At 47.6% G+C, this 12,945-nt stretch overlaps 5 protein-coding genes across 5 annotated transcripts; 2 read left to right on the top strand and 3 right to left on the bottom strand.

Moving 5' to 3' along the window:
- Window positions 1-193: 193 nt before the first annotated feature.
- On the top strand, window positions 194-1,388 carry LTR84_008572 (uncharacterized protein; the record flags this gene model as incomplete). The annotated part of the gene is made up of 5 exons (XM_064852117.1): window positions 194-287; window positions 343-884; window positions 938-1,030; window positions 1,085-1,269; window positions 1,322-1,388. The coding sequence occupies 5 exons, from the start codon at window positions 194-196 to the stop codon at window positions 1,386-1,388; spliced, it is 981 nt and encodes a 326-aa protein (XP_064701714.1).
- A 497-nt stretch (window positions 1,389-1,885) lies between these two features.
- Window positions 1,886-3,541, bottom strand: LTR84_008571 (uncharacterized protein; the record flags this gene model as incomplete). Its single annotated transcript, XM_064852116.1, has 2 exons — window positions 1,886-3,050; window positions 3,120-3,541. 2 exons carry the CDS (start codon window positions 3,539-3,541, stop codon window positions 1,886-1,888), a joined length of 1,587 nt encoding a protein of 528 aa, XP_064701713.1.
- An 800-nt stretch (window positions 3,542-4,341) lies between these two features.
- Window positions 4,342-5,282, top strand: LTR84_008570 (uncharacterized protein; the record flags this gene model as incomplete). Its single annotated transcript, XM_064852115.1, has 3 exons — window positions 4,342-4,555; window positions 4,627-4,883; window positions 4,941-5,282. 3 exons carry the CDS (start codon window positions 4,342-4,344, stop codon window positions 5,280-5,282), a joined length of 813 nt encoding a protein of 270 aa, XP_064701712.1.
- Window positions 5,283-5,554: 272 nt separating this feature from the next.
- On the bottom strand, window positions 5,555-7,413 carry LTR84_008569 (uncharacterized protein; the record flags this gene model as incomplete). The annotated part of the gene is made up of 6 exons (XM_064852114.1): window positions 5,555-5,903; window positions 5,954-6,166; window positions 6,216-6,412; window positions 6,465-7,129; window positions 7,185-7,234; window positions 7,289-7,413. The coding sequence occupies 6 exons, from the start codon at window positions 7,411-7,413 to the stop codon at window positions 5,555-5,557; spliced, it is 1,599 nt and encodes a 532-aa protein (XP_064701711.1).
- A 1,783-nt stretch (window positions 7,414-9,196) lies between these two features.
- LTR84_008568 (uncharacterized protein) lies at window positions 9,197-11,285 on the bottom strand (the record flags this gene model as incomplete). The annotated part of the gene is made up of 6 exons (XM_064852113.1): window positions 9,197-9,755; window positions 9,809-10,127; window positions 10,177-10,238; window positions 10,295-10,667; window positions 10,713-10,977; window positions 11,028-11,285. 6 exons carry the CDS (start codon window positions 11,283-11,285, stop codon window positions 9,197-9,199), a joined length of 1,836 nt encoding a protein of 611 aa, XP_064701710.1.
- Window positions 11,286-12,945: the final 1,660 nt, after the last annotated feature.

Genomic DNA, 12,945 nt, shown 5'->3' with positions numbered 1-12,945 from the left:
ATCTTTCGTTGCTATTGGAATCCTGGGCCTTTATCTTGCGACGAAAACAGTTTCTAGCAGACAGAAACTCGGGAAACAAGGAGTAGAAATCCTCCACAGTCACTCCAGTGAAGTGCTATTCACTAAGAAGTGCATACAGCCCATTCTAGCCTCAAAAAACCAAATATCTTTCCGAGGAGACGCGTTTGCGGCAATGGGGGTCATTGAACCTCTCCCGGGTTTTGACTACCGAACGACACAGCAATCACGTGTATACAAATTCGACCGAAAGTATTTTATGACCATGGGTTCGTATGCTTACTGAGCCCGGTTCAGTGTCGTCGAAAATTAACTATAGTCTAGGGATATCGAGGACCACAATAAACAATATTGTCCACATAGATTGCAATTATCTATCACGTATCGAAACACGCCGTAGACTTCCAGCTGTGAGGCCGGAGATACTTGCGTGCTATCCCGACGCTGAACCCGCGGTTCGCGAGCTCTATACCTACCTGGTTCAAATTTTCCTACCGGAGAGATATCCAACGATATTTGTGCAATCTTGGAACTCGCAGACATTGGAAAACAAGATCACTGGCGATGGTCTTCCATTTACCTGCCCAAGGGATATCTTACAGGCATTGCAATTGTTGAACGCGCACGTGGATGATGATTTCCTATTCACCTTACCCTCGAAGAGAACTGATGGTGCAGAAGGCGAGGAATTCTTCCTACGCGCGCTCGTCTGGGCATTTCCGAATCGCAGTGAGCCGAGCAAGCGGATTGGTCGTTCAATGAAGGCTCTGCATGTTCGTGTACCGAAGTATGCTGAGAAACTCGACGTAAGTATGGATCGCTACTTCAGCAGGCTAGAGACTGGCCAAGTGGTGGTTCGATCAAATGTGAGCACTCCTATCTCCAGGTTGTCAATCTATGACTGACAGAAATGCGGCAGTGGGGTGTATCCATTAAAGCATCGCAGACTTCGAGTCAACTTACAGATGCAGATTATCTAAGTGAGCCGTCCGGGGACGTCAGTATCGATAAGGTCTGAGCTTCTCTTGACAAAATGATTATGAGCACGAGCTAATCACTACTGCAGATTTTTGTTCGCTGCGAGCTTCAGACGCTTTTCAAACTACCAGCTTCCGGCGCTCGCGTTCTCTCAATTCACGAATACGTCTATCCTCTGCAAGATATCATTGACGATGGTCAGGCCCAAGCAATGTTGGAGGCTATTGATGGCTTGAAGAAGGGCAACGTACCAGAGATCTGGAACTATAAACGGTGAGTCCCGATTGCGATTTACTGAACCGCTATGCCAACTGATGCGACACAGCGCCTCTACATGGTCCGATCAGGTCAAAAAACTACTGAATGAGGCTCTCGCCAAAGAGATTGACTAGATGTCCTGTACGGGGGCGGTAAACATTCAAGGTTTGGCTGTGCGCATGTTGGTATGTTTTACAAATGTGTAAGTCAAAGGACCGAGACATAGTAATATCACGTCGCCTGGGAGGACAATGGTGGTCAATCCACAAAGCAACATCAAGTTATCATGGCATAGCTGTCTATCTCGAGAGGAGAGAGAGAAACCAATTGAAGGGAAGCTTTTCATGTAGGATGGCACGCCTTGCCGGTTTAACCTAGCCATGTGACATGTACCTCTGCCACGAGCACTAGATTCGATACATCAGATGCATGAGCATACTAAAGAGATCAAGGCCGTTTGTATATCAACGCACCATGAATGAGCATTGTGAACCACCTCACCAAATTTGCGTGTACCAATTAGGCGTGATAAGTCTCGCAGCCATATCCATGTAGGGGTCCTCAGAACGCGACCTGTGAGTACAATCTCTACCTAGGTTTTTCAAGCAGACCATGCATGCAAAGCATTGTCTTAAACCTCCGCCTCGTGAAGACGTACATATAGCCTTGCGGGTGCTGATGTCACTCCAACCATATGCCGTGTCACTGGATCTGGTTCAAATACTTCAATCTTGTCGAACTTTTGCATCAATCTTACGATCACATAGCTCGCTTCTGTCAGAGCAAACTGCTGACCTAAACAAATACGCGGCCCTCCATTAAATGGCAGAAACTCCCAGCCTCCCTTTCGAGATCTCCAGCGATCTGGATTAAACTCTTCGACATCAGATCCCCAAATGTCTTCGCGGTGATGCATGATATGGACGAGATAATTGACCTCTGTCCCTTTTTTGATGTACACCGGGGACTTCCCATCAGGCCCACCACCGAGTGGGAGTATAGTATCTCTGACTGCTCTACGGGTATTGAATGGCACTGTAGGGAACAAGCGGAGCGATTCGGATAGAGTATACTGAAGATATCCGCATGATTTTAAAGTCTCGAATGTAATAGCCCTGGGGTTCTGGAAGGTGCCAAAGTCGTCGATGATACTTTGTCGCAACTTTTTGAATATGTCAGGATGGCGCACAAGTAACCAGAACGTCCAGGAAAGAAGGCCAGCCGTTGTGTCCCGGCCAGCCACCAGGATGTTGAGGAGTTGGCTGCGTACTTCCACTGGATCTTGAGTAGCCTCGACGAGTTCTTCGAGGAACACATATCTCCGTTTCTGCTCATTCTTCTCTTGGCCAGACCTAGTTAGTGGTGATGAATCTTTGAGGGCAAGGTTGACGTAATAATCGGCGAAACGATGGATTTCCTTACAGTTCCGTCTGAATGACGGTGGAGACCACATCCAATAGAATGGCCCGAGGAGACCCCGAACTCCCAGTGCTGAAGTAGCCCCGTCGAAACAGGCGGCGAAGTTGGTCCAGTCTAGCTCAGTGGCTCTAGCAGCAGACTCCTTAGAACTGCCAGTCAACGTAACGCTTTGTGAGTTCACACTCTGTCCAAACAGGAATTCAGTTGCCGAGTCGAGCGTGAGTCGGAAAAAGAGTGGCACCAGATTTACTTGGTTGGTCCAGCCATGTTGCGTGGTAAGGTGCTTCAGAAGATGCGTGACATGAACCTCTTCGAGGTCCAGATCTGCGACCTGTTGACGAGCGAATTGCGGGCGTAAGAGACTACGAGAATGTTCCCTGGGTGGGCGGGATTAGTAATTAGGCATGTTTGTAGATTTGTAGATTTATAGGGGATTTTAGACATACCAGGCTTTACCGTCCACTGTAAAGATCCCATTACCTAGGACTGGAAAGAAATTTTTCCGACGAAGACTTCCTAGGTCATAGTCTTGAAATTTCGTCGCAAGTATTGTCTGGATATTCTTCGGATCAACCGTCCAAACAGAATTAAGCCCTAGAATGTCTTGTTGCCAGGTATTCCGTTGTCCTAGTTCGTGGAGGTAGAGGTCCATGAAGTAGTCAGGCAAGACTCTTTCTTGGTCAGCTTTCACTATTGGCATCAGAAGGTCAAGTCCAAAGGGATATTTTTGATGTCTTTGGTGTGGTGGTAGACACCCCATTTCCATTGCTCTCCGAGCATGATGCCGATTCTCAAGGAATGTTGAGAGCAGCAAATAGATGATTGTCACTACCGCCAGACCGGACAGTGCTTGGAGATACAGATTCATGATAGCGTCAAATGTGGAAGCCAAGTCGACTTGTTTATGGAATTTCTGTGACTCTTGACATTCAAGACGAGTAGATGGGACGAACTGATGTTGCGATTCTCAAATCTTTTGACCTATGAGTATGGGCGCGCTCCACGAGGGGCGAGGCCCAGGGAGCGATGGAGAGTGTTCTCTGTAGCCGTCTGGGTACTGCCGAGTTGCGACAGCCGACGGTTTGGACAACCCCGACGATAGGAAAACAATTTTAATACGCGACAGTTGCTATGCACCATTCTGTGGCGAAGAGGGTGAAAGTGGACAATAGCACAGCACGTCCTGAGTACCGCAGCCGGCACTCGGCACTCGGCATAGCTTGCATGCATACAAGGCAACAAGGGGGTCTAGCATGTACTATTTCGTAGCGATCAAGTCTCAAGTGAATGGATTCGAAGGCGGAAGATCACCGCGTACGAAAATACCAGGAGATAGAGTACCTCAATCAATCTTTGTTGTGCCTTGACCAACAGAAGCTGTATCGCGGGAGGCGCCTCCAACTCGCAGGAAATATGCTAGCAATGGTTCGTGTGGTCATAACCTGGCCGGCTGATAAAACCCCAATGATAAACACCGACTTGCAGCCCCTTGCAACATCTCAGGTCCATTATAGCAACATTTAGAAACGGGAAATCGGTATCCTGAAGCAAGAGCATCAACGTCCGGAGCACTTTCAATGGCGAATTTAGAAGACAGGCAAGTGGCCTTGATTACTGGAGCTGGTGACTTTTCTCCTTAATCACTCTACCCATGTACAGTACTCATCAATGACAGCTAGTGGACTCGGTTTCGCCCTCAGCAAGTGCCTTGTCGAAAGAGGGTATCTTGTAGCCATGTGCGATATTGATGCTACCACTGGCAAAGCCCGCGCACGTGAATTAGGTGACCAAGCCGCCTTTTTCGAAGTCGACATCACAGTATATGAGGAACTTGGGGCGGTATTTGAGCAGGCCTGGAGCAAATGGGGACGTATCGACTTTGGTACGCGTTGGGCATCCAAATTAATTTCCCTGAGTTTGACAGTCGCCCCTAACTAATGATGGTTGTCATAGTTGCGGCAAATGCTGGGATATTGGATAGTGCGTCACTATTTCCCAGCCCAGAAACGTGCCCACCCACGACCCCACCACCAAAGCCCAACCTCAAAACCATTGAAGTGAACACAATCGCGGCTATCCACTCAGTCTATCTTGCCAGACATTATTTTTCTAAAAATACTGCTCATGGCGGCACGATTACCATCACATCTAGTTCTGCTGCATTCTACGCTCTTGAGACGGCGCCACTCTACACCGCTAGCAAGTCAGCTGTAAGTGTTTTAATCCGTGCACTTCAGCATAGACGTTCAGAAACTGACCGCGTGAAGATTCCCGGTTTGGTTCGATCACTGGCGCCGAGATTAGGGGAGGAAAACATACGAATCAACTGTATTTGCCCCGGATTTGTAGCTACAAGTCTCACAGCGGCCATACAGGGCATAGTCCCGGCTGACTATATCACTCCAATGTCCAGCATCATTCATGCCTTCGAGCGATTCTTGGACGGCGACGAGACGGGTCGTGTGGCAGAAGTGAGTAAGGATAGAGTGTATCTCCATGAGCAAACAGAGTTCTCCGATAGATGGCAGAAGTGGGTGGCCGAAAACCTCACTGAAGTCAAACTCAAAGCTCAGGCAACAAGGCAAGATCAAGTTCGATTGGCAGCGTGATCAATCGCGGAGGTGCCACTTCTGCATCAATGATAATTATATTCATGGTTTATTCATAAAATATTGTGCAAGGCTCCGTGCAACTTAGCTATTTCAAATTTTGTTGCATAAATAGTACTCTGCCTTGGAGAGAACGCAAGTCACTCGTCACATCCATAGAACTTGAGCCTTATCTAGGGTCTCTCGCATCTTCAAAGCCGATTCTCTGGCTGCAACTTATCTCCCGATTGCCTGAATGCAGGTAAAATTCCCCTCAATCAGTGACTGGTCCGTCAGGTGGTGCCCCTGAGGCCATTTGATACAGTTGGCTTGAGATCTCCTCCAAGTAGGACTGGTGATGGCTGATCGGCACTTGGTGGTGGAGCAAGAACCTTTTCCTCAGGGCCTGATTTCTCATCACTGGCCTTTGCGTAGCCTGGAGGCTTTCCAATTGCAGAGAATCGTCGTTCTTTCGTGCGACGGCGTGTCCTGAGGTCATCTATGTATCTAATTATAGCAAGAATCAAGCCAAATGCAAGAACAGCACAGTTCACACTGAATGCCCGGCGATATCGGGGACGGTCATCCTGTCGGAATATTTGGGCTCCATAGATACCGGCGATGTTGGCGCCCATAATGACCCTGATAATGTTAGTGCTGACGAGGCTGATTCTACTGCGTAGATGACTTACATGGCCATCGCAAGAGCTCGTTCCTCAGAGTCATCACATGTGAGCGACATCCATGTGATATTCAGAGGATGTGAAAAGGTGCCAAACGTTTGGGTCCACACAACGCCGAAGTATCGCAAGCCACGATTGTTGATCTCGGTGAATATCCGGTTAAAGATGTAACCTAGAAGATGCATGCTGAGACCAGCAATTACTGTCTCCCCACGACGAGTACTAGCTTCAAGTCAGCACAGGAAGAAACAGAACGACTCGTGCGACTTACAAACGATCTGAGACATAACTGAAGGTAAATGACACCGGGATCTGTAGAAACAGGCCAACCGAAGCAAGAGCGTTTGCAGACAATGCGGCGAACCCGAAGCTGCTGACGATAGTAGGGGCATAAGTATCGAACGCACGTTGAGGACCATTATTTGAGAGAGTGATCAAGACATGTATCCACATTCTCCATGCGGAGAACTATGCATGACATTAGCAATGGTTGAGGACATGTACCAAAGGGTGTACTCACGGCTTTCTTGAAGGCAGGGAGACCGATGCTCTTCTTTTTCTTACCCTTCATGGGGTCATCGATCAAAACTCTGGTATTCAGGATGTGAATCTCACGTTCCGTGAAGATGTTGACTTTTGGTAGAAAGGTGCTGTGCGGGTTCCGGAAGGAGTCTGGAAGGAAAAATCCCAGAATGGCACCAGAAAGGATGGTGAAGCCTCCCATGAGGACGAATAACCAGAACCAGCCAGGCTTCCCGCCGACACCGCGCATATGCAGTATGCCGTAGGCCAGCAGCTTTGCTGATGCCTGACCGAATTGATTGCCAAAATAAAAGATCATCACACGCTTCGCAGTTTCTTTTCTAGTATACCACGTTGAGAGTGTCCACAGACCCCCCGGAATGAAGCCGCTCTCTGTGATTCCTAGCAAAAAGCGGGTTGCGATGAAAGAGCCGTAATTCGTCTGCCAGGCCTGGAAAGTGCTCACGGTACCGAAGAGAAACAATTGGAGAGTGAGCCACTTTCCCGGTCCAACGCGATAAAGGACCATATTCGAGGGAATCTCGAAAAGGACAATTCCGAGTGACAGCATTTGCTGACCAACATTGAACTGGTTCTGAGTTATACCAATGTTTTCCATGAACTTGTCCGTAATGGCGTTGGCCATGTTACCACGGTCGAGTTCTGTGAGGAGGGTTAGAGAATCTGAGATAAAGATTTAAACAGGAGGACTGCTTACGAAGGCAGAAAAACCCGAGAGTGAGGAGTGGCATAATGGTGAAGTCGAGTCTGCCAGTAAGTCATTAGTTTATCTGAATGAAATCGTCTATTTGGGAAACTTACTTGCGCTTTGCTCTCTTTTCTTCTTCTGCGGTCCAGTCCACTTGAGCGAGCAATACGTCGCCATTGTCGCTATCCTGGGAGCCTTCCTCGGAAGTATGAATTGTCTTAGGGTCGGTTGCCGACATATTTGCAAAATATCCGTCTGAAATCCTTCAAATAGTTCCAGAGATGATTTGTGCTTCGCTATTTTCAGACAGGAACCCTTCTTTTACTTTATAGCAAGCACCAAGGCTGCCTGCTGTTATCACGTCATTTCGTGGGAAAACTCATGTGTCTGAACATTCTTTCCTCCGTCCATCGTAGATGTGAAGCCAAGGACATTTTTGCATTGTGGACATGCATGTGACGGCTGCCCAGCAGTCTGGCCTCCCATGAACTGAACGGTGCCGAGAATGTGGAAGTCTTGTCGTTGTCTTCAAAGTAAACTAAATGGATGGCCAAGATATATCTCCGGCTGGACAAGATATCTTGGCAAGCCGATTTGGATGGCGACATCGATAATATCAATCACGCCATTTGTGATAATTAGGGAGGATCACCACGCAAAGACACCGGTTCACTTATTCCTGGTTCCGACAAAGTGAGCTCATGGGGCATGGTGCGTTTTCGGTGACTAATATTCCCTTCAGCGATTCGAAATCTGGAATTCACAAAACACATTTCTTTGCGATGAAAATAACAGTGTACGGAATTTATTGAGTTCAGCTGTGGTAATACCTGATTCGCAATAACAGAGTCATTCATTCAGTCAGTCAGGAAAACTCAGCTGATGGAATGTGAGAACGGGGCTGTGCTGTACCATGTGCTCCAACCACTTCCAATTAGGTTTTCTATACAGGACCCTACTTGCTTAGTCTGGACTCTGGAGCACTTCAGATCCGATCCATCTGAGTTCCGGCAGAAGCAATGCCTGATCATGCCCTTGGCATAATCTATTTCTCCTATCCTCAATGCCAATAAGCCTTGTCCCGCCATATGGCATCACGACGGACTCGACAATCAGTTGGTTGCAAGCCATTGCAGACGGGACCATTAGAGGAACTTTATGACGGGCACTAGACTTCACAGCTTCGCTAGATCCTTGGAACCTGTCCAGGGACCATAATCTTGGCCCGTCATGGTGATGGCCTCTTCGCCTATTTGAACTCCGGATGATCACTCTCGATTGACGAAGTTCACTAGTCTAGGTTCAGCAGTCGTGATGGAACAGAATAATGAGCCTAAGGGAAAAGATGACATCGTGAAAATCGTTCTCTTTGTCATTACCGGTGCAATCCTCGCCTTTTTTGGGACTATGGTTATCATTGGCGTTGTTCGCGCATACCGCCACCCTGAACGATACATCCCACCAACGCTACCTGGTCAGCCGAGACCCAATCGAGCAAAAGTCATAACTCGCGCCATCCTTGACACAATTCCTATCATCAACCTGGGCGATGACGGTAGATCGCCACCGAATTCGGATGCTCAACTCCAACCAATTGGACATGTAAACACAGAGTCCATTGGAGGTGTTGGTGCAAGCCTCACGACATCAAGGGTGGTTGAAGGCAAATACGTCGCAACGAGATCGAACGCAGCTGAATCAAGTGACGAAGAAAAAGCCCTCTGGTGTTCAATTTGTACGGAAGAATTCAAAGTTGGAGAACAAGTTCGGCTACTTCCATGCAACCACAGATTTCATCCTTCGTGCATTGATCCATGGCTTCTGAATATGAACAGTACTTGTCCCCTTTGTCGTATTGACCTCGGATCCGAAGAAGGAAAGACCGGGGGTTGAAGTTCCGGTGAAATATGAAAATATCTCCTTGTCAGTCTACACGATCAACACTAGGTGCAAAGTCTTCATGCTCACTGCAACCGGGTCCACCAAGGGAGAAGAATGTTGGGAGTCTGCCACTTGTTCTTCTAGTCAATACCATCTACTATGCCCTCAGGTGGTTGAATATACCACTCTTCTAAACTAAGATCATTGTTATTTTCCGGAAAGCAGTCCAGCCAAAGGTGCGAATCTGAGTCCGGGGCGAAAGGAGGCTGAGATTCAGGCATGAATGAAGCTTGGGGCAACTGACGAGGAAATGCTGGAAGAAAGTTATCTAATATCTGAGCTGTTGTGCTTGGTTCCGCCAGCTCTTGCGTCTTATTGGACTCGAGGTTGCTCGTGATGATGTCGAGACTTCTCTGCACGATCGGACAAGTTGACCGACCACCTTCAAGCGCCCGCACGAAAGTGTTTAATCTGGTGCGGGCGATGGTATCACCCGATTTGACATCATGGATCAGAGCTGAGGCTCCAGTGTAAACACAGTATACCATCAGGTACGATATACGGGTGAAGCCAAAATCCTTTTCCAAAAGACGTAAGAAACTCTCCATGTTTTCCGACGCTTGGCGGCAGATAGTATGATGAGTAAGGGATCCCGAAAATGGGCGATGAAGAAGGATTATGGTTGCGTAGTATAGCAGACTGAGTAATTAGCTGGAGTAAACCACTCTCTTTAGTTAGATAGCTTCACTTACTTTTGATTCACTATGTGTGGGGGTGGGCAGACCTGGGGAAGGCACTCCGGGTCATATCTAAGATGACCAGGTGATTGACGTCTCCAAGAGTCCAAGCGCTCTCGAAGGCGACGAGGGCCATCATCAAATTTGGTCGATGATCGACGGGAATAAAGTCTGGCGATTATGTCGTTGATTATAACCGCAAGTTTGCAGGTATTTTCAAAACACGAGATTGCATGGGTTTTGTAGGCGGGATAGTCGGCCCCCTTGATATTACTGCCAGTATTCGAGTCACCATAGTATGGAACCCAAAGATCGTTTTCGGAAATATCGTCGACTGTCATAAATATTAAAATTGGAACTGATCGTCGTAGCGAGGAACGTACCTAAAGATGGGGTGTTCCCTGTGGGCACATCAACCAAAACTGGCATACGGCCAAGATAGAGACTAATAGCCCTACTTAGTGATTAGTTGACGACCAATGCGATTTTGGGAGCCGAGACACCCACTTGTCCCAAACATAGCATGACCAGAACAGACGCTTTCTAGTCTCATGATCGTCACCGGTGAATGATCCTAGTTCAGCAATTTCACTAGCATTGTGATGCAGCCCTAGATCACTGACCATTCTGAAGGCCATGCCACTATAAAGCCATGCCTGTGAAATCGAGCCAAAAGCAAGCTCCCTAGCACTAAGTTGCAGAAGTGCTTGAGTTGTGGCGATTGAGCTAGGGTTTAGTATCTCCTTTCCCAACAGGTTGCGAGTTCGTGATATCAATAAATCCCCAAGATTGCCGGCGCGAAACCGTGCCGAATGTGCACAGATAACGCTGAGAAGGAGCTGACTACAGTACTGGCCGCCAGTCCCCAGATCACCTTGGCGTTGTAAGCTTACTGTCTAAAGTATAGAAATACACTCACGCATAAATGCTGGTCTATAGACCCAGAGAAACATTGGGGCAATCCAAGACCAATAAAGTTGAAGTAGTTCTGCCAGCATTGCCTTTGGTAGACCAGCCCAATTTGCAGCGTTTTCGAGCGCCAGTTGCTCAATGGCACGAGACTCTTCTGCACCTGTAAGCGAACCATATGAAGACATGATTGAGGTGGGAACAGCGGTTTGTTGGCTGTAGTGACTTCCAGTTGGTGGATCATGTACAGCCGAGGTTGGTCCGTGGTAACAAATCTGCAACAGGCAAGTTAGAATAACATAACTGGATGCTCGATGATCTATACCATGCCATTTTCGTCCAAGCTGATATCTGATACGCCTTTCCTAGACCTCGAAGTGGCTTCAGCTGCAGGATATTCAAAATCATCGTTACTGTTGTTGAGCAATGCAGGCACTTGGTTGCTGGTAGCCCGGTCAGACGTCTCATAAGCATGATGCGCAAGATTAGGCTCCACTGTTTGTGTTCTTGATTGAGAAGTCATCGCTGGGGTATTTGTGAGCGAAGCAATGGTTTCTTCGTATTCACGAATCTTGTCTGACATCGCCAGAATTTGAGTCATAGGGGGTGCCTTATCATAACGGCACTGATCCTGGTAGACTTCGCAGGTCTTGCACCCGGGTAAAGAACCATCGCACTTCGTCTAGTTATACTTTAGTAATGAAAGTCATTAGTAAGGTGGAGGACGAACTTTTCTCGAACGGCAATTGGTACAAGTAAGCGTTCGCTTCCTACGCAGCTGCCTCTTCCGCTGCATCTCTGGTCTTGTTTGTGACGTTTGAAAACGGGTACGAGAATCCATTGCCGAAGCCGCTCGTGAGTCGACACCTTTGTCAATCCCTAATCAAAGCCCTAGACTGTTGCAATATTTGACGCAATTGGGTTCGTGCCACAGTTTCTGTTCTCGATTGTCTTCGTGAAGAGCCTCAGATGTTGATGCCGCACCATGTGGAAGGGACTAAGCAAGGACGATGACATTGGTTCGGGTGGATTGCTTCTCAAGAAATTGTTGGAGTAAGAGACTTGGCATGATCAACAGGTACGTACTTCTGATGTAATCATAAGTAACCACATATCTACCTATCTAACTCGAGAGGTATTTAACCTCGGTACCTATATCCCGCCTGCATATACCATTCTTCTTCTCTTCCATACAGGCACCCTCATCACCAAAATAGGCCTCTGTAGATAGAAATTCATTTACTCGACGAAACAACTAAATTCGTGCGGTGCTTTTTGCTTGATTGGACGAATGGTAGGCCACTCTTCAAGTCTTTCAGTATTTTTTCGTTTGCTTGTGACAGCGGTTCCAGTAATTCAACGACGGGCTTGACCAGCTCTCTGGGAATACATACAACCCCATTGAGATCACCCATGATCAAATCACCTGCATGTATCAAGGTTCGACAGTTCTCAACGCCCACAGTAACTGTCGAGTTTATCTGCGATTTTCTCAACTTAGATTTTATTCGTAAGCAAAAGAGAGCGGTCCTCACAGCGCTCACCCGCACAGCATCATAAGGTCCAGTTGTCCCAGTGTCATGAGCGAAGACCTAAGTAATCAAAGCATCAGTTGACGAGATCTCAGTTCCATTATTCCCAATCTGGAACTTGCTGGAAATCCGAGATTGCGATGTTCTTCCAAGTCCCGTATCCTTCCGCAAATGATTGCTCCCGCTGATTTTTGTGCTTGTGCTCTGCTTCCCATTAATCCACCAAAGACTGCATTGGAAATTTTCGGGGATGCCACAACGAGTACAGCACCTTCAGGAATGGAATCGATCTGGGCCATCCGTATGTCATCCGCATATCAGCCAAGAGTCTTTCCGATATGCTTGTGATCATGAACTCACGTAATGTTCTGATACGTAGGGAGCTTCGGTGTCACCAATTGGTACATATTGAACCGTATATGCTGGTCCGAGGATCCGAGTGTCGCCTGATTGACGGTTGGGTGACCAGAGTGTAGGGCCGTTGATGAAACCGCCATAAGGGACGCGTAGTCGACCCAACGCATCCGAAACATCACATCTGTCTTATCAGCAGAATTTTGAGAGTGGCTCCCCAGTGGCGCCTTGGTGGGTATGGTTCTTACGTTGAATAGCCTAGTATCTTGTGGAGGTTGGAAATAGCAAGGCTATCAACATCCTTGGCTGCCGTCATAGTCAAAATTGTCAAGAACGCAGGGATTTAACATTGCGAAA

This window comes from Exophiala bonariae (assembly GCF_035927105.1).
Source record: "Exophiala bonariae strain CCFEE 5792 chromosome Unknown scaffold_32, whole genome shotgun sequence".
Classification (NCBI taxonomy): Eukaryota; Fungi; Ascomycota; class Eurotiomycetes; order Chaetothyriales; family Herpotrichiellaceae; genus Exophiala; species Exophiala bonariae.
The sequence above is the reverse complement of the archived record's forward strand: the minus strand, read 5'-3'. Positions and strand labels throughout refer to the sequence as shown.